The following is a 20,307-nucleotide window of genomic DNA, read 5'->3' as shown; positions in this document are numbered from 1 at the left end:
TAGTACTTTTAGTCAAAAGACTTCAATTCACCCAAAAATTAATGAGTGTAAAGGTTTAGAAGATAGTATAATGAAGAGGTTTGATGAAAATTTATCAAGAATGAAAAAGATTAGAACATGTCCCTCCATCCCCTAGTTCCCAAGGGCACTTGGATGTTGTCTCCATAAGAAGTGAAGAACAATTAGAAAAATGAAAGAATAAAGAAACAAAAAAGTGTAACAACAAGGAGAATGTAAAAACCAAACCAACTAGGTTAAAATAGAATCGGGTTTTTGTTCCATAGATCCAACTTGCAAATTAAGCAACTAAGCATTTTTTTTCCAGAACCATGCGCGTGGGGCATATGGAGGCGCTTGTTGGGGTGTATGGGGCAGGGAATTTCACCTTCATGTGGGTGCCATGCGCCTGGGGCAAGAAAATGTGCGAAAAATACCGTTTTCTTAGTTTTTTGAGTGCTCTTCTTCCATAATTTCATACTGGAACTTCAGACGTTAATTTCTCACATCGTTTTGCCTTAAAAAACATGTTGAACTCCATTGATCTTCATTCTCTTGCCTTCATAACTCCATGTGATGTCTTGATTTGCCGACCTACACGATTTCTCACTAAAATGGCTTAAAACATATACGAAGTTGCCGATTTTGGGAAGAAATAGAATTACATGGAGTTATATGAAAACTATACAAAATTTCTCTTAAACCATAAAACTCCTCTAAAACATATCTAAATTGACCTCATACTTTACTAAAACGACTAAAAAACATATAGTGAAAATATCCTCAATTATTATGTCATAAGTCCTGTCTTGACTCAATAAAGTTCCACCGAACTAATATCTTTTTGGAATGATCCTTGGCTAGAGGAAGGTCTTTCACGGTCTAGATTTAGCGGACATTTTGAGTTATCTATTGATAGTAGTGTTAATATAAGTAAGATGAAGATATTTGTGTTAATATTGGAGAAGGAGATTTTTTGCTTGGGAAGAAGAGCATTTGGAAGAATGTGTTTTTTGTTAAGATAATGTTTTGGATAAATGGGTTTGGAGACATGACTCTGCTGACAGTTACTCGATAAAATGCGTTTATATTTTACTCATATTGAGCAGCTCGACAACGTTATTCTTTCAGACATAATTTAGAAAAAAGTTGTGCCTCTTAAAGTGTCATTATCTGCGTGGAAAACTATTAATAAGAGGATTTCAACAAAGGAAAACTTGATTCGACGTAGAGTTGTACCTTTCTATATATGGTGATGTTATTTAATCGCATCAATCTTCATTTTTGGTGGTGGTTGAAGACTCGTAAACCAAGTATTTTTGTCGATTTACATTTGTAGTCATCTAATCTGTTGGTTTGTCTTGGTTATACCATTGTGTAATGTTGCTTTGTTGCCTTTGATTCGTTTTGATTTGGTATTTTTGCATTTTGATACTTTTTAATCCTTTATGGACACCTTTATACTTCTAAGGGACGTTTGTTAATATATATTTTGCTTTAGACCTTTATAAGTAATAGATCAAGACCAACAACAAACCAAATATCCCATTATGAAAGGGAATTATCAGATACAAGTTATTCCTTTATGTGTATCCTGTAAATTGACACAAGTTTATTTTACATGTCACAAGAGAAAATCAAGGTCTATAATTAAGCAACATCAAAATTATTATATGAGTTTATTTTTTTGAAAAAAGGTCTTCAAGTGCCATATTTGTAACCCAGCTACGGAGAAACAGACAAAAAATGAAACAAAAATCATCAAGAGCATTCTATTCTCAGTTATCCAACTGAGCTCTACCAATTCTGTATTTCTGAAGAAAAAATAAAAATGAAAGTAAATTAAAAATAAGAACCATATACTTGAAAATTAAATTAAATATGGATAAACAAACGTGCATGCTTACCGTTCAAGAAGATAAGACATTTCCTCCTTAATGGACAAAGCACTCTCAAGCAAGATTTTTACTTCTTGTGTCATATTCTGTCATATGTTAGAGAAATCAAATTAGTCTATGGAAATTTTTTCTTCTAACTACGAATTTTTGGCAAAGATTACCATTCTGGTAGTTAAAATCCAAAAAAATAAAATTGGGTCCTAAAATTAAAATTCTGTATTTCTGAAGGAAAAATATAAAATTGTCATAAAATGACAATGACAACACATGTACTTTAAACTCTACATTTGTCTAACACTTAAGATAAGATATATTTTTGCATGTTAATTTTATACTATGAAGCACGGACACGGACATGGACATCAGACACCGATACACCGACATGGATAATAATTTGAGAAAATAACATAATTCAATGTAATCATAGGTGTCGTGTCTGTGTTGGTGTCCGACACCGGAACACCTCTAGTCCGAGGAGTGTCTGTATTTTACAGTAATAAATTGAGAAACTTACATCAACGTTGGTTTTCTTTGCAATACTGTGCCGATCAATGGCTGCCATACCAGTTTTCCACTCAAAATCAATAGAGAGTGATACGTGGGGATCTTCAGTTTTATCCACAAAACATATTACGTAGTCACCACTTTGATATGCTGTAAATGCAAATTGTCCTGCTTGAACACGCTCTGCAAGATGATATTTCGCCATACTTCCATGTGTAGCCACCTAGACAACATAAACAATTAATTCAACCATAAACTTCATTTATCTAGCTTGTCTATAATGAAATAAATATTTTTGGTATATCATATATATATATATATTTTCATTTAATTGCATGTATATACTGTATTTAAAGGGAAATGCTAGGGCATATGTTAAATACAAAAGATCGAAATTATGCATTGAAAATTATGATAACATGGTTATTCAAATATCATTTCTCTTTATCATGGTATACCTGAACGGTGATAGTGTGGTTATCGGGTAAAGGGTGACCCTCGTTGGGGTTGACGATGGAGTAGTTGCCAACTACCATTGTATTCTTCTTCATGTCTTCGGAGAAACATCTTGCTTTACCTTTACCATTTGGCAAATCAAACCTCATGGATTGAACTGAAAATGAAAACAGTCCCATAGCTACAACAAGAAGAAAAAGCAAATAGGGTTTTTGTGTGTTTAATCCCAACATATTCATGATAGGTAGTAGTGAAATGAGAAGAAGAAAGTGGAGGAATCAAAACATACGTACTTAAGTGGAGGATGGTGATGAATACGATTACCATTAATCTATATATTATAATGTGTTTGTCCAAAATTTTGCTGTTAGTTATGTGGTTGACTTTCATTGGTTCTTATTTTGGATTAAATGTTTTATTATTGAAATATTTTAAAGGATGTTCATTTTTTTTAGGGGTTAAAGGATAGATCAATTTAGTATGATTTACACATGGTACCTTCTATCATCATGTTCCCTCGTCATTATTTTTAGTTTTATTTTTTTACAATGTTGCCTCTTCAAATATTGTAACCATATTCCCCGTAATGTATATATGTGTCGAATGACTGTTCACTTTTTAAACAATAAACCTTTATTATAAATAAGAGGCAACATATTTAAAGGATTGCTCACTTTTTGACAGTGTTGAAGCGTTCTATAAACCTTTACATATGGTCCGATAAAAAGAAACTATTCATATGAATTATGGGTCATCAAGAATTATATTGATAAAGTCACAAACAGTTAATTAATAAAACGGTTCAATGGTAAGAATTACAATTTTAAGTAAAATCAAGGATTACTTTAAAAAAAGAAAAAAGATTTTTACATTTAAAAAGGATAAAATATAATTTATTAAAATTTACTATGAATACATATAAGAATCTACATTTTAACCCTTGTTTGAAGATTCTTCGTATAAAATAAATTCAAATTTCTCAATCCTACACCGAAATAAATGGTAATTATATTTATTTTTTAAGAATGTGAAGATGTACTAGAACAATGGACCTTAATCCATCATCTTCTTTAGTTCTCTTTTGATAGAGTTTGCCGTTTCACCCCCGCTGCGCTTTTTTGATAGAGTTTGCCATTTCACCCCTGTTTCTTGGGAAACTTCCCATGACCGAGCTTGCTTCCTCTATTCTTCCCACGAGTCCTGGTTGGATGTCAAGTATCATCTGCTCCGCTGGGTTTTCTTTGGGCCTTACTGGTGGGTGTGAATTCTTCCTTAGCTATCAACTGAGTAGGAGGGATTATTAAATATTTTATAGTCCCCATTGCCTCTCTTGCTGTTTAGTAGTGTTTATTTGTATTGAAGGTGTAAAACATGGGCTAATCCCTTTGAGCTCTTTTTGTACTTGATTTGTGGTTTTAAGCGATACGTCGGTTGTACTGCCTTTATTTAATGGAATTTCATTTCTTTCGGAAAAAAAATCACTTGTGAAGTCGCTTTTATTTGAGATATTTGGGTAAAGCCTTAATCTAGATGATCCTTTTTATTAAAATACGAACCTAGATGATCCTTTTTAGGTTAGACATGAAGATGATCCTCAAAATGAGCTCTAAGATTATGACTTTCATGATATTCAACTTGAAGAATTTGATGAAGACCTACCTTTATTCAAGCATGGAAAGATGGAAGATTATGTCTTGTTTATTGTAATGAGATAAGTTAACTATTAGTTATAACACTTGGATATATTTTGAAAGTCTACATTAACATTTGTAGACTTCATGTTCTTAATCATTTAGATTATAATCTTTTGAATTTATAATGTATTAAGATATCATTGTCAAGTGCTTGAAGGTATATGGAACAATTTGAGATTTATCTAATTGATAATATTTCATAAAGTATAATATCACACCACTTTATATAAGGAAAAAAAGTATAAAGATGCAGACGCGATAGTTGTATATATAACAGTTGTTTAAAACAATAGCCCACAATTTCTTAGATTGTGTAGGCAACAATCATTTAAACTACATGTAACATTATTTATGTGTTGATTATTCAAAATTGTGGCATGTTTGTATGTTTTAAGAAATGGTTAAAAAGTATTTCTTGTAATTAACTTTGGCCTTTTCATGTATCAACTGAATATTCTACATTGTTAAGACAAAACCGTGGCCTAAAACAAGCTCTTCAATCATGGTCTGTTCATTAATTATGCAACATTTGAATGAACCGTGGCTTAAAGCACAAAAACCGTGGCACGTTTAAATAGGCAACCACTGCATTACGCCGGATAAAACGTGGTGTAAACGTTTAGGCAACACCTTTAGGGCTTCTAGCCACCCTATTTAGTCGTTGCCTAAAATGTAAAATTTAGTAGAGTTTTTATCCTATAGAGTCATTCTCAAACCTAGAGCTTGGTACATCATCAAAAGGGACTCCCATATATCCAAGAAAGAACATTCTTTCCACTTATAATTGTACTACAATTTTTTTGAAGTTTGAATATTTATATGTAATTTTGAATCATTAGAAATATTTATTATTTTAGTATTAAATACTAACACTTGTTTTTTTTATATATGTTCCTTTTGTAGTTGCCTTAGGCCCAAGGAAATGTTCTGATCAGTAAATCGTGGCCCACAACAAAAATCTGCAGAGATTTTCTTTGCATTGGACTTTGGCTCTTGACAAATGCTCTGTTACTGCTGCATTAGGTTTTTAATTGAATACTACATGCCTGTTACTCTAGCCAACTTTTAGTTCAAAATTATCCCCAAGTTGTCCATGATGACTCATAAAATTATATCTCCTTAAGGTCCGGTTCTGTCAAAATAAGCACATAAATGACTGTATCTGCACTACTTTTGAAGCAATCAATTTTCTTGATCATAAAACCTAGGGTGTAATTTTTCCTTGAAATTAAATATCAAGAAGGCTTTCGACGCTTGGAATTGCAAATTATTGCTTAATTGTCTCTCTGGTTTTGGCTTCAGCCACATACTATGCGAATGGGTTTTCACCATCGTCGACTTTGCTAAGTCCTTCATTCTAGTCAACGGTAACTGAGTGAGGTAAATTAATTGTAAAATGGGTTTTCACCATCTTTTTTCTCCTCTTTTTTGCATTGTTGAGAACATTTTAAGTAGAGCCATTACTGCTTTAATAAATCTTGGAAGAATCACTCTCATGTGGAGTGCTAAAATTTGAAATCCCTTTGAGCATGAGATATATATATGCTTTAGTTATCTATTTTAATGCTCTAAACTAACTAAACTTGAGTCACTTTTGTTAGTTTTCAAGTGTGAGTTATATGTCCCACATCAGATAAAATAGTAAAGGTTGAACACCTTATAAGTAAGAGGACCCATAAACCCATTGCCTTAAGGTTTTGGGTAAGAGTGTGGCATCTCTCTTGCTTGTGTGGTAGTTCTAGCCTCGATGTGGACGGTTCTCCTGGCTCCCCTCGTAACCCAACAACTTTGACATATCGAAGCCTCTCTAATCATGGTACGTATTGGTTTGATATTGTTCTTAATTTGACCTCTCGGTCTTTTTAAGAGACAGGATGTCCCTTTCAATCTCTAGATTATACTAATATATCTCTCGAGTTCTTGGCCTTGCCCCCAAGCCGTATACTTTTATCTTTTGCTTGATGAATTGAACGTTGTGTTCCAAATGATTAGTGTGGTTTGGAGTGTCAACATAGTTAAGACGTCAAAACTCATATATAATGTCTTTGCATTCCATTGACATGATCACCTAGAGAATGAGTTGGTTCATGCTAGTAATCGCAGGTAGTTAATTATGTTGAAGCAATGTGGCAAAGGAGGAGGTTTGAAAGTCAGCTTATTTAGAGTTTATGAAAATTAGCTTATGCAAACAAATTGTATATTCATAAGTTGTTTTTTTCATAAGCTACCTTAACAAGCTTATGAATAATAAATAAAAACTTATTCTTTGCATAAGCTGGTTTACATAAGCACAAAATAAACTCAATCCATACGGCCCGATATAAGGTGTTATTTGATACAATTAATTTAGATATTTCATTATGCTTGTCCTATAAATCGACACGACACCTTTAATGTAAAGTTTACTAAGCACATCAGAAAATTAAGGTGTATAGTCATCAAATAACAAAGAAAAATTATATTAATTTCTTTTTCTGAAAAAATGTCTTCAAGTGCCATAGTTGTAATCCTGCTACTGAGAAGGTGACAAACAGTGAAACAAAAATCCACAAGAACATTCTGTTGTCAGTTATCCAGTTGAGCTCTAAACATTTCTACATTTCTGAAAGAAAAAAATATATTAGTAGTTTAAAATAGAAATCCTACATCTAAAAATTGAATTAAGAATAGACAAATAAATGTGCATACTTACCGTTGAGGAAGATAAGACATCTCTTCCTTGATGGACAAGGCTTTTTCATGCATAATGTATACCTCAAATGCCATTTTCTGTCGCATGTTATAGAAATCAAATCAGTCCATGTAATCTTTTTCTTTTGACACAATTTTTTGGCAAAGATAGCACTTTAGGTCACAATCATTAAAATCCAAAAAACAAATGAGTCCTTGAAGCAAGATATGGATATATAGGAAAACACCATTTATTTTGACATATAAGACACAAAATATCATAATGAAATTACATGATAAAATGATAGAGTGTGGAGTACCAACATAATTAGGATATACTTTTTATGGTGTGATATTTTTGAATGTCTAATTTATACTGAAAAATTGAGAAACTTACATCAATTTGGTTTCTCTTTGCAATGTTGGGACGACCCAAGGCCTTAACAGCAGTTTTCCATTCAAAATCAACAGAGAGAGTTACTTGGGGATTATCGGTTGTACTGAAGAAACATATTATGTACTCTTCACTTTGATATGTCGTGTATGTGTCAATTGCCCTGATTGAACACGCTCTTCACGATGAACACGCTCTTCATATTAATTATTACTGATTAAACACGCTCTTCACGATGAATTGCCCTGATTGTGGAGACCGTCATTGCTAAAAAAAAAATCCAAAGGTCAAAATGAAACAAATTAAAAAACTAGAATTCGAGTGCAAGAAGTGCTGATGTCAAGCGATTACAAAATCCAAGAATCGCTCCTTTGGAAAAACAAGAACATATACTAAAACCACAACAGAAATACAACCAGGATCAACTATAATTCTCCTCGAAAAGATATTTTGACGAGTCATAATCCTATCCTAAGCAGCTGTCAAGAGAAAACATTTACCTTGAGAGGAGACCAAGACTCCCACACCTTTGCAAATAAGTTACATAATATCTTCTTAGATCTCATTCACCACACTAGCTCTCATACGAAGAAATTTATAAACTGATCTCACTGAATAAATGTTCGATGAATCATTGTCCCAAATCCAAAAGTATGCACCTTCAGAGAGGGTCAGACTCTTTAAAGCCTGGAGCAGCTCTCCCAAAATCAAATTCCCACTCGAAAAGATCACTCCTCCACTTAAGATCCCAAACCTATTTAGATCCCTCTATAACGGTCATATCAAACACTTTAGCTTCTTTCTGAATAGAAACTTGAAACAGCCGGGAAACGAATACTCAAAGGAATAGCTCATAACCAAGGATCTTTCCAAAAGTATGTAGGTCATCTCTAACCTTCCTGAAGATACTTTCAGAGAACCAATCAATGGACACAGGCTGACATGTTCTCAATAAAGAGATCTCCTTCTACCAGTTTGGGACACCTCTTAAAACCCCTACCTGCCCCCCACATTTTTAATGAGTAGTGTTATATGGTACGACACATTATATTTGTCACACGACATGCACCATATAACATTTACCACACACATTAATTTCATTACTCATCAGAGACTTTCAATTATATTTATGGATTTTCAAAAGATAAAATAAAATAATATAATTTTGATGCAATGGAGTCTCACCCTCTATTTCTTGATTATTGTGATCGGTTGTCTTCATCAGGGCCGGTCCTAAGATTTTTAGTGCCCTGGACGAATTCATAAAATCTTATCTCTTTAATTATTTGAACATCTTTCTTCTTGTATTTTTTATTGCAAAAGAATCATTCATAATAAGAGAAAGTCTAAGTTGGTCACAAACACAAATAAAAATGATTTAGGCACATACACATAGATGAGAAAAATTTAAAGACAAAAGTAAAAAATTATGTGACTAATTTAGTTTTCTTTTAATTCTCTCCATTTATGTATGTGTACCCAAATATTTTTGATTTGGGTTTGTGACTAAGTAAGAATTGCTCTCATAATCAAAGTTCTCTAAAAACATATTTTCAATATAATTAATCAAATCGATTCAAAAAGAAAGATATCTATAATAACTACTATATAAAAATAATAATTTTGATGCCCCTATAAAATTGGTGCCCTGGGCCACCGCCTCTCCCGCCCACCCTCAGGGCTACCCCTGATCTTCATGATTTATAGTATTTTGCTGTAAAAAAATATAGTATTTCATGTGCTTTTACAAACAACGCAGTGATGAAAACAACAATTATGACAAAGGCGGTTTTTTAAAATTTTATTTTAAAACAAATTTTTCCTATGCGTTCATAATCTGCAAGGTTTTGTTGGATTTTGTTTTGAAGCAATTTGTTTATCTTTAATTCAAGAAAGTTAAAAAAAGATAATAGGAAATTGGCAATAAAGAAAGAGTACACTTAATAAGCATTATTATTCTTGTACAAATGCTTCATCTATTTAAATTGTAAAAAACATAATGATAATATAGCATTTGCCACACATATCGATCTCTGTAAAAAACATAATGATAATATAGCATTATTATTCTTGATGTGTGTTTAATCCCAACATATTCATGATAGGTAGTAGTGAAATGAGAAAAGTATAGTAGAGGAATCAAAGCACACACGTTCTTTTATGTGTAATTCTTGTTTCCAAACAGTGGAGGGTGGTGACGTGAGTACTATGAAAATTAATCTATTGAGGATTTATAAAGTATATGTGCAAAGTCAATGTAGACCTATAAGGTATGCCTATAAGGTATGCATTAATAAATTGTAATAACTCAATAGTATAGTCAATGTGGACCTATAAGATATACATTAATAAATTGTAATAACTCATCAGTATCGGATGTATTTTTTATTGACCTCTGAACCAGGGTCAAAGGTGATTAAGGTGCAAATGGACTGGTGATAGGTATACCACACCTTAGGTGGCATACCATGTCGATATCTCGCACTCTCTCTCGTCGTCGTCCTCTTACACCTCCATTGTCGATTTTTCAAATCTGTATTTTCGGCGTCGATGAGAGATTAAGATAAAATTAGAATCTTGTTGCTGGTTGTTTTTATGATCCAGATCTGTATTTTTTTTTTGCTGATTTATGATGTTGTGTTGTATGTGTTTTATGGGTTCTAAGGTCGCCGATATGGTGGTGGCCGGTGACGGATGTGGTGATGGCTGACAAGAAAGAAGGAGTAGTGGTGGTGGTTAAGTTCCGGTGAGATAGAGAGAAGTGAGAGAGATCTGTTTGGAGATGAAAAGAGAGTGGTTGTGAGATGTAATTCTTAAAATGTCCCTTACCACATCAACAGTGGTACAAAGGGTGTACCAAAAGAGTGGTCTATGTATCTATTTCCTGCAAATGAGTGTCCCTTGTTTGTTGTCATTATCAATTCCCCATCTGTTTTAAAAAAAAAAACTAAAAATATAAGAATGCATTTGAGTATTTTAATAAAGAGAAACGCTAAATAATAATAATTACATTCCAAAAATAATACTCGCTTTGTTTTAAAATAGATGTCGCAATCAACCACTTCACACATGTCAATGTACAACTTTGACCGTTAATATCTTAAATTATCTAAAGTAAAAAAATTATAAAAATTTAATACTTTGTAAATATTTATCGAAACAAACCGAACAAAATCTTACATGCTAACATTTATATCAAAAGTATGGTCAAAGTAATTCATGTCAATAATGCACATTGCAAAAATGCGACATGTATTTTGAAACAGATGGAGTATATATATTTTTTTAAGAGGCAAAAATGAAGCATATATTAACAACAAAAGCTTCGTTCCTTCCGCACAAGGAGTGCTAGAAGGAGTCGAGCATAATTACAATAGAATTCAGTCAAAGGCTCAAAAACAAAAGAAAAAAAACAACTACCCTATACCCAAGAACGGTAACGGGCAAGCAAGCCAATTACGAGCCCCTAACTCATGAACGACGTTAGATGCCTTCAGCCACCAAAAGGAATGGTTCTGAACCTGTACGAACAACTGATAAATAATATTTTTTTGTATTGTTGAAATGCCTATTATTACGCTCAGTCCACAACACCCACACATAAGCCAACCATAACAATTGCATAAAAGAACGTTTTTTTAGCCGCATGACCTAACAGGTATGAAAACTAGACAAAGTGGTCAGCAGCATCAAAAGGGTCGACCCCAGTGACTCCAATCCAAGCTCGAACATACTGCCATAAGTCTCTAAATATATGGCAGGAAACAAATGAATGTTGAACTGTCTCCACCTCTCCACATCCAGACACACACAAATGCGCATCCTGAACCAAGATCCCACGAACCGCCAAGTTAGTCTTAGTTGGCAACCGATTCCGAAGAAGCCTCCAAGCAAGAATAGAAACCTTTAGCGGAACATGTTTATGCCACACCAAATTTGAAGCCTCATCAACAGTAGAATTACCACCTGTAGTCAACATATCATAAACAGAACAAACATAATATTTTCCTGAATTGTCAAGTCGCCATCTCCATTCATCTGACTGTGAGGCCTGCAAAGTAACGTTAGCAAACAACCCATAACACTCCCTACTAAAGCGTCCTCCTAATCCCATAATCTCCTCCGCCACTTCCACGCCTCACCACCCTCCTCCCACCCCAACACAAACATCTCCTCCACCGTGCTATGTTTATTGACACTTAAATCAAATAAGCGTTTATACCGCACCAACAACGCAGTACCACCTAGCAAGTATATTTTATTAATTATTAAAAAAAAATTTGTTGATCAAGTAGCCTAGTGGCTAGAGCTCACACATTTTAAATAGGAGAAGTGAGGTGTCTGGGGGTCGAACCCCAACCCCTATATATAATATGCAATATCCCTACCAATTGAACTAAACTCACAGAAAAATATTAATTATTAAGTTTTATTTTTTAAATTAATCAATATACATTGACCATGGACCTAAACTTTCTTAACACATATCTTCTTTTTTTTAACAAACACTCTCTAAATTCTTTTCAAAGTGTACAATTGTAAATTTTAATAGGATGGTGATGGCAATTTGGGATGTGCACCAAATTGCATAAGTAATAAAGTATAAATTTATCGTCTATAAAAATATTGTTGTTTCTACTCGACAATTTAACTAAACTTAATAAAAACAGTAAATGGGCGAGTTTTGAAAGGTGATTAAGATTTTCTGAATTTCTTCTACGTCCTGTTTGATGATACTTGTTGCAAATTCGATGAAAAATCACACCAATAACAAACTTGATGTATGGAGCAAGTGATAATCAGACATCCAAAATAAAGTGTATGGAACAATTATAAACACAAGTCAAAAGTAGAAAACAGCGAGAGAAAAGAAGAGTCGAACACAAAAGAATCTGTTGACCCAGTTCGGTCCAAATTGACCTAGTCTGGAGGAGAGAGCAGCCATCCGTTCCACTATAATGATGAGTAACTTTACAAAAGAGATATCAATGAGTTACAAAAATAAGTCTCCCGCCTAATTCTACTCAAAGTCCCAATCTCTTCCCGTAACCAAGAGACTCAATCCTAACAGTGTTTTCCAAGGTGAATCAACCCTCAAACCATATTGTTTGTTCCAAAGAGACAAACTCTATACAAACCCTAGTTTTGTTGTTGTCTTTATACCCTTGTTTCAGCCCCCTCTATCCCAAGGTTTACTCTGATTCAAGGTCTATATTTATAGTAAAAGTATAACTCATAAATTTGGAACGAATACCACACTGAAGATACGTTTTTTTTTTCTCCTTCAGTGATAGAATATTTGTATCAAAAATATAATATTCTCTTTCAAAATATATTTGCATCAAATCGTTCTTTATACGGTACAAAAATATATTTATGGTATATTTATTGTCCATAAATATATTTTCAACACAAAATATATTTGAAACAAATCTTTTATATTTTTAGCAACAATATTCTCCATCCATCAAATTTTGAGTCATAGTACAACAATATTATTTCCTAATTCAATAGCAATTTGAGGTTGATGCTGATTGCGTTTAACAAAGTAGAAATGTTTCAGTTACAATTGAAGATCTCATATATCTAATTCAATATTTTGCCACATCCTTCCACTTGACGTTGCAAAATGTCACAGGTGAAATTGTCCAGCCAAGCTTTAATAATGTACTGTGTTGGAACTCGTTTAACAATGTCTTGATGAAACAGAACCTAATTCTAGCAGTTAAGATCATGAAAATGCCCACTTGGATTGATCTAGTGGTATTGGCTTGTGACCTGGGAATGTGCTCCTCCTCAAGGTCTTAGGTTCGATTTTCTCTGGTGCCAATTTGAGGGGGTTAGTTTAGCTTATTCAAAAAAAAAAAGATCATGAAAGTGACCCAAATGCAGTGTTGAAGCATCACCGCTGCATGAAGAGCCTGTCCAAGAGGTTGTTGATGTTAGGGATGGCAATTGGACCCAGGCCCAATGGATACCCGCATAAAATACTCACAATGGGTAGGATAAAATCCCGCTATCATGGGTCTGGGGACGGGTCCGGATAATATCCACGAATTTAAATGGGTATGAGCACGGGTAAGGGTACTATACTGCCCAGCCCCACAACCCCGCATATACATATTTATTTAATATCATAAGTAATTTATTTTTTTTAGTGTATAATTAAATAATTTATTTAGCTATTTAAGCCTAAACTAAAACCTAAACCAGAAAATTGTTTAATACAATAACAACTCCATCTTGGCGGTGTACAATTTTTAAGAGATATTTTGGATGTTTTTAATTTGACTAAATACTACGATTCATATTATTTTATGAGTTAATTTTAAAAGATGTAGACCATAATTTTATTTCAATTGTGATATTTTTATTGTTTTTTTATAGTTAAAGTGCGGATAATGGGTGCGGGTATAGGCACTTAGATACCTATAGGATATGAGGAAGGACACGGGTACGGGTATATTTTCACAAATATGGATATGGGGATGAGCATTGTAATACCCTATCCACTAGATATCCATTGCCATCCCTGATGTAATTGCAACAACTATTGTTACACGGGGCGAAAATTCAAAGGACAAACAACCGGAACAACATCAGTTCTCTTCTCTGTTGTTATTCCACATTGTTGTCCGGTTGTTACAAGGAATCTTGAACTTATACAGCAAGCGCTGGCAGCAACTGTTGAAAAATTTACTTATAATAATTATCTCTAAATAATAATCGAAGTAAATATTTACACATAAATCAAATATAAAGAAAAAATGATATAAATAAACTTAGCTGTCATTGAAATTTTGTATAACTAGACACCGATACAACTCTATCAACATCTTCTATCAACAACTCATGTAACCTGCAAAACAAAATACTATTATGTAACCTGAGGCGTGACATTGTCACTGTCCTTGAAGATTTTATCCGCCTCATAAGCGCATATTCTCACAGGATACAACAGTTCTTCCCCGTTATGAATCATAACTGAAGGTGACAGAACAACTCAAATTTATGTCAAAGATATCAGGAGATGTAACCCAAAAACTCAATATTTTAGATGAGAAAAAATAAGTTGTGTATCAGACTCATAAAAATCTTTTCATGTAAAACTTGAGCATAAAAAGTAAAGAGGTGTTTCTTCTATGTAAAAAGAAAACGTTGAACTACTAACAAATTAGCCTGTTAAAGGAGATAATTGTTTTGTATTTATACTGCACAAAACCAAGTCAAAACGTGTAACATTCATTTAGTACGTGAGTCAAAATTGTTTTGTTGGCAATATGTAACCGTTGGGTTCAGAAAAATAATGCCTTAAAATTGGCTAATAAATAGGAACATTATAAATGTGTTTGACTCGACTCAGTATGAAGCACATATACAATTTCCTTTTTTTTTGGTTACAATATACAATTTCCTTTTGAAGGAATTGTTAAATAAAATTACTGAAAATATTCTTTCATAAAAGCATATAGTGGAAACGATCAAGCACAGTAAAATTGAGCAAAAACTCATTATTGATAACAATAACTCTTGAACTAAAATACTTTTGAAATATCCAATAATTACAACAGCAACAAATGATGATAGTAAGGGAAAAAGTTGAGTCGATCGAGCTTGCCAAACCCGACCTAAGGGTTCTCCTTCCAATTCTTCCCAATGATTGGAATTGCTTGGTCTTAAAGATGTTTCCGCATACATTTTTAAGGGAGGTAATAGCTTCACGATCATAATATAATATTCTAGATATTGTTTGGCTGATTTTCTTTGCCAGTTTTGATTAGATATCACGACCATAATTTTCAGCTTTTGGTCATTTGTAGGGTGTCGACATAGATGGGATGCTTAACATCTCCTGTATGTCTTCCTCACTCTTGATTCAATAAAAAAAACAAATAATACGTAATAATGAAAGAACATAATATTTGTCTCGTCCAATTATAGTCGTATATCGTGCCTTATTTGTTGATTTCAACTTCTTTTGTCTAGATGGTCAATATTTGAATGTACGTTGGATATTGATAAATTTGAGTTGAACTTGATGGATCAAATGCGCAAAGCTCTCTCTTTATGTCTACTTTTTGTATTTACAAGAATCGGACTCCAAACTTAATTTCTATAAGGCACGAATTTTTATTTTTTTTTGAATCGGCAAATATTATTAAACGTCATCCCCGCAAGATGCAAGGTATGGACGAAACAAGATAAATATGGTGCCGCATATAGACGGTACACCATAACCACCTAAAAACACCCCTGAAGATAAACCCGCCAAAACACATCACCACCTAACACAAACTCCAAAAAAACAAGCACTGTAAACACGGTATCCACCACCGCCCATCGTCACTACTCACCCACAAAGAACATCCTCCAAATAAAACTCCCAGACCCCAACACCCAAGTTGAGCCACATTTCGAAGAACACCTAACCGAAGGATCATGCACCTATCACAAATCTCGCGACCTCCGAACCACCGAAAGAGCACAACACTAAGCCCAAAAACCAACTTGAGTCAAAGAACTAACTCCCGATCTCGAATCAAAAGTGATCTGCCCACTAAACTATAGCACCAAATTAGCAGGGCATCCCTCGCCCCCGGTACACGAGAGAAAAACCAAATCAAGTCAAACAAAGATTGCAACTAGACCCCGACTCCCGATCTCGAAGCCAAATGAACCGGCCCACCGAAAATCAGCACACAATATGTAAAACGAAAGACATGGCATGCGAAGTTTGAACAACAAACAAATCAAAAAGAAAAGGCTCAACATAACGTGACATGCACCCTCCAAACTCCGTAAACACCTAAACCACCTGAAGAGCACAAACAAGAGCTAGTGACGACGAACATGTACCTGTGTAACAGAGGTTGTTGCTTCTGAAGGAAATCAACCGAACAAACACCCAACTCTTCACTTAAAACACCAACCACCACCACATTGATTTTGATTCTATAAGACACGACTTCTTAAACACATTGATTTTGATTTCAACTTCGAAAATCTAAAATAAAGAATCAACAAATTGCTTAGCATATTATTTGTAATGAAATTGTTTTCGAAAATAATATAGGGAATAACCCGATTCAATTCAGACACACACCATTGGACTTTGTAAATTGATGCAAGTATATTTTACATAACACATAAGAACAAATTATATAATTAAAATCTAACAAAAAAAAACTTATAGGATTTTATTTTTCTTAAAGAAGCTCTTCAAATTCCATAGTTGTAATCCTGCTACTATGAAGGTGACGAAAAATGAGACGAAAATAAACAATAACATTCCACTGTCGGTTCTCCAATTGACCTCTAGCATTTCTGTATTTCTGGAAAAGGGAAAAAGGCAGATTAAAAAAAGAACCATATGCACCTGAAAATTGGATTATGAATAGACAAACAAATGTACATTCTTACCGTTGAAGAAGATAGGACATCTCATCCTTAATGGACAAGGCAGTTTCATGCAAAATTTGTACCTCAAGTGCCATTCTCTGTCACAATGTAAAAGAAAACAAATCATGTAATAAATTATTTTTCTTCTAACAAGAAGTTTTGGCAAAGGTTACCAAAGGCACTATTTAGCATTTCCCTACAAATAAAAAGATCGTTCCTGAAGCACGGACACTCATCGAATTAGCCGTGTCCCGATGTCAGACACGTGTTGTGTCCGACACCGACACGACACCGGCACATATAATTACATTGAATTATGTAATTTTCTTAAAATATTAGCGGTGTCGGCATATCAGTGTTTATGTCGTATCTCGTGTCCGTGTCCGTGCTTCATCGTTCTATTTCTCAAAATAACAAGAAGGCTCCATTATTATGATTTTATGTATGTAAAAAAGTTTACTAAGCATTAAAAATGTGTTTATTTTCCTTAAAAAAAAAGTGTCTTTATAGCTAAAAAGGTGTGTTTCTCTAATTTAAAAAAATAGAGGGATCTCTAAATGCATTTTAAACTCTACATTTATACAACACTCAAAAGGGCTACTTACATCAATGTTACTTTTCTTTGCAATTTTGGGCCAATCCTTGGCATTCACACCAGTTTTCCACTCAAAATCAATAGAGAGAACTTGAGGATCATGTGTTTCATCCCCCCAGATACATGCTAAGAAGTCACCACTTTCATGTGCCACAAATGAAAACTGCCCCGACTGAACATGCTCTGCCAAATGATGTGAGGCAGTACCTCCTTGCGAAGTTACCTAATCATCAACAACCAACATTCAGCTTTACATATCTAGCTAAGTTGAACAATTATTTTATAAAATAATTAACCTTTTTGTTGTTTATACATCTTAGTAAACATATGTAAAGACTAATTCTTACGAATATCTAGAGTGTGTTTAAGAGAAGTTCTCTCAAGTCTTGTATATTTAGATGTGGCAACAAAACCTACGTACCCACCCAATCTTGCCCTCACTGGTACGGGACAGGTAATTGGTATATAGATACCCACCTTAAACCTAAATATACGAAATCATTTTATTTTGATGTATGTTGTTAAGCAACATGCAAGTCTCTAAATATTATCTCTACTTTTGAGATATTTTTGAATTTTTAATCACTGTAGTGTGAACATGTTATAAGGTTACCATCTTTGATTTAAAATTGACAAATACACATGGTGTTTTTGGATGTGTTTCCTACCCCAAATGCATTAGTTTAAGTTAAAATTGGTGAAAATTAATTTTCCGTTGTAGATTCGGGTTTGGTCATGGGTTTGGGAAAAATTATAAATTCGGAGCGGATTCAAGTTTGGGTTTCGAAAAAAACTATTATACAAAATGATTGGATGACTGTGGGGATATTTGAACCCGTCGAGAGTTCAATTTCTCATCCCGATTGAAGATGAGGTAAAGACAAGGGACGAAGACGGGTCACCATCCGATTGTCATGCCTAGTGTATAGGCCAGGATCATAAATCAAACTCATTGCTATGCATATAAAATCAACGTTAATTTTCTCATCAACTACTTTCTTTACCAAAATTTTAACAATTGGTACAAAAAGATTGATTTTTTTTTTATAAGTACTTTAAAATAAAATATAAACAAAAACAAGTCAAAAATCAAAAGTATTTCATCTAAATTATATATCAATTACATTTGACAATGAGAAACTTCAACCCTCAGGGATCACTTAGTTGAATGATAAATTCTTCAATCCTGAAACTCGGTTCAAGACTTGACACAGATGACACAGAGAAAGAAGAAACATATATAAAATACATTTGACGTTTTGCTCATATTTCATTTCAGCACTAGTATAAATGAATCGACGACATACCCGAACGGTGAGGGTCTGGTTTTCTTTGGGATTGACAATGGAATAGTTGCCAAATGTCATCAAATAATTCTTCATGTTTTCAGCAAAGCATCTAGCAACTCCAGGTTGCAAATCAAACCTCATGGATTGAACTGAACATGAAAACAGTCCCACAGCTAGAAAAAGAAGAAACAGAAAATAGGGTTGGTGCTTTAATTCAAACATTTTCATAATAGTTTGTGAAATGAGAAGAAGAAATTAGTGGACGGTGGTCAATTAGTACTACAAGTACAATATCTTTTGATGATGTGTTTTTCCAAATTTATTTGTTACGTGGTTAAATTTCATTGGAAAATGCACGTAATTTTTCTTTTCCCTTCAATCACATTGGTTGTTTTGTATTTATTGCATTCAACGGGCTATTATCTTTTTCCTTCTTTACATTAGGAAAAATCCATTAATTTACGGAAAAAATCTCAAGTGTTACTCTTTTGCAACAAACAAAAAGAAAATAAAGTATTACTCTATTTCTTTGAGTAAAGTATATAATTTTTTTAGTAAAGTATATAAAATTCATCAATTTAATTAGGATTTTTTTACTTAGTCCTCGTGAGCTTAACTCAGTTGGTATGAACAATGCATAATATATGCAAGGTCCGGGGTTTAAACCCGATCACCACCAAAAAAAGAATTTTTTCGACTTATATCCCAAAAACATCCAGTTATACAATATACACAGTTTCATTAAAAAAATTCAACAATATCAAAATCGCCATTATGCATCGAAAATTACGTGATTTGTTGAAATCTCTTTTTGTTCTCTCTCACCGTAAATCATCCCCTCCTCTCTTAAATAATATTTATGGGTGTCCTCGTGAGCTTAGCTCAGTTGGTTGGGACAAAATACATAAAATATGTAAGGTTTGTGTTCAAACCGCGGCTACTACAAAACAAAACAAAAAGATAACATCCATGGGTGTGTGACCCAAACATTAAAGATTGAACTACGTCTTTCGATAAATTTGTTACATAGGTAAGTCGCTTTTTCAACAATGATCGTATGAATTTTCATGTTATTTCTTCTATTTTCGTTTTGTTGTTTGCATTTGGTAATTACAAATTTGTAAATTTAGAGGTTTACGTGAATTGGGTTTAGGTACACTCACTTAAACTCAATTTACATGTGCTAAGGAAAACTCACTTTACGTAGGATATCTAAACTGATAAGGAAAACTCACTTTACGTGAGATATCTAAACTGATTTTGCAAAATCGACCTAAATTTAGATAACTTGTAACATTTTTAAACCAACTTACTAGAATTTCAATCAAGCAATTGCTAGTTTTTTGTTTTTACTTTTTCCGATAAATGATGTCGAAGAAGAAAATGTTGACGCCATCACTGATCGAGTGGA

At 33.5% G+C, this 20,307-nt stretch overlaps 3 protein-coding genes and 1 long non-coding RNA gene across 5 annotated transcripts; all 4 read right to left on the bottom strand.

Annotated features, from left to right (window-relative positions):
* Positions 1-230: 230 nt before the first annotated feature.
* On the bottom strand, positions 231-3,174 carry LOC11414005 (transmembrane emp24 domain-containing protein p24delta9). Of its 2 annotated transcripts, none has more exons than XM_013598346.3 (4): positions 2,858-3,174; positions 2,410-2,622; positions 1,905-1,981; positions 231-591 (listed from the first exon to the last, which is right to left on the bottom strand). In XM_013598346.3, the coding sequence occupies exons 1-4, from the start codon at positions 3,092-3,094 to the stop codon at positions 516-518; spliced, it is 603 nt and encodes a 200-aa protein (XP_013453800.1). In that variant the 5' UTR covers positions 3,095-3,174; the 3' UTR covers positions 231-515. The 2 variants fall into 2 exon arrangements, with proteins under 2 accessions (XP_013453800.1, XP_003613895.1); XM_003613847.4 differs by lacking the exon at positions 231-591 and adding an exon at positions 1,517-1,811 and having other exon boundaries at positions 2,858-3,173.
* A 3,694-nt stretch (positions 3,175-6,868) lies between these two features.
* Positions 6,869-7,876, bottom strand: LOC11418067 (uncharacterized). The gene is made up of 3 exons (XR_003012054.2): positions 7,617-7,876; positions 7,242-7,318; positions 6,869-7,151 (listed from the first exon to the last, which is right to left on the bottom strand). It is a non-coding gene; the product is annotated as an uncharacterized lncRNA (long non-coding RNA).
* Positions 7,877-11,280: 3,404 nt separating this feature from the next.
* On the bottom strand, positions 11,281-11,727 carry LOC112422062 (uncharacterized). The gene has a single exon (XM_024784791.1). It carries the CDS (start codon positions 11,725-11,727, stop codon positions 11,281-11,283), a length of 447 nt encoding a protein of 148 aa, XP_024640559.1.
* A 5,073-nt stretch (positions 11,728-16,800) lies between these two features.
* On the bottom strand, positions 16,801-19,162 carry LOC11417375 (transmembrane emp24 domain-containing protein p24delta9). The gene is made up of 4 exons (XM_039834661.1): positions 18,915-19,162; positions 17,618-17,830; positions 17,034-17,110; positions 16,801-16,945 (listed from the first exon to the last, which is right to left on the bottom strand). Exons 1-4 carry the CDS (start codon positions 19,122-19,124, stop codon positions 16,801-16,803), a joined length of 645 nt encoding a protein of 214 aa, XP_039690595.1. The 5' UTR covers positions 19,125-19,162.
* Positions 19,163-20,307: the final 1,145 nt, after the last annotated feature.

Source organism: Medicago truncatula, chromosome 5 (genome assembly GCF_003473485.1).
Source record: "Medicago truncatula cultivar Jemalong A17 chromosome 5, MtrunA17r5.0-ANR, whole genome shotgun sequence".
In the NCBI taxonomy this organism is placed as follows: domain Eukaryota; kingdom Viridiplantae; phylum Streptophyta; class Magnoliopsida; order Fabales; family Fabaceae; genus Medicago; species Medicago truncatula.
This window is presented reverse-complemented; position numbering and strand designations above follow the sequence as displayed.

Coding starts and splice junctions, on each gene's coding strand:
- LOC11414005 (XM_003613847.4), bottom strand. CDS start 3,094: ATGAATATGTTGGGATTAAACACACAAAAACCCTATTTGCTTTTTCTT. Junction 1,982..2,409: donor CAAAGAAAACCAACGTTGAT/GTAAGTTTCTCA, acceptor AACATATGACAG/AATATGACACAAGAAGTAAA. Junction 1,812..1,904: donor ATGTCTTATCTTCTTGAACG/GTAAGCATGCAC, acceptor TTTTTTCTTCAG/AAATACAGAATTGGTAGAGC.
- LOC112422062 (XM_024784791.1), bottom strand. CDS start 11,727: ATGGGATTAGGAGGACGCTTTAGTAGGGAGTGTTATGGGTTGTTTGCT.
- LOC11417375 (XM_039834661.1), bottom strand. CDS start 19,124: ATGAAAATGTTTGAATTAAAGCACCAACCCTATTTTCTGTTTCTTCTT. Junction 17,831..18,914: donor ACCAGACCCTCACCGTTCGG/GTATGTCGTCGA, acceptor GTTGATGATTAG/GTAACTTCGCAAGGAGGTAC. Junction 17,111..17,617: donor CAAAGAAAAGTAACATTGAT/GTAAGTAGCCCT, acceptor ACATTGTGACAG/AGAATGGCACTTGAGGTACA.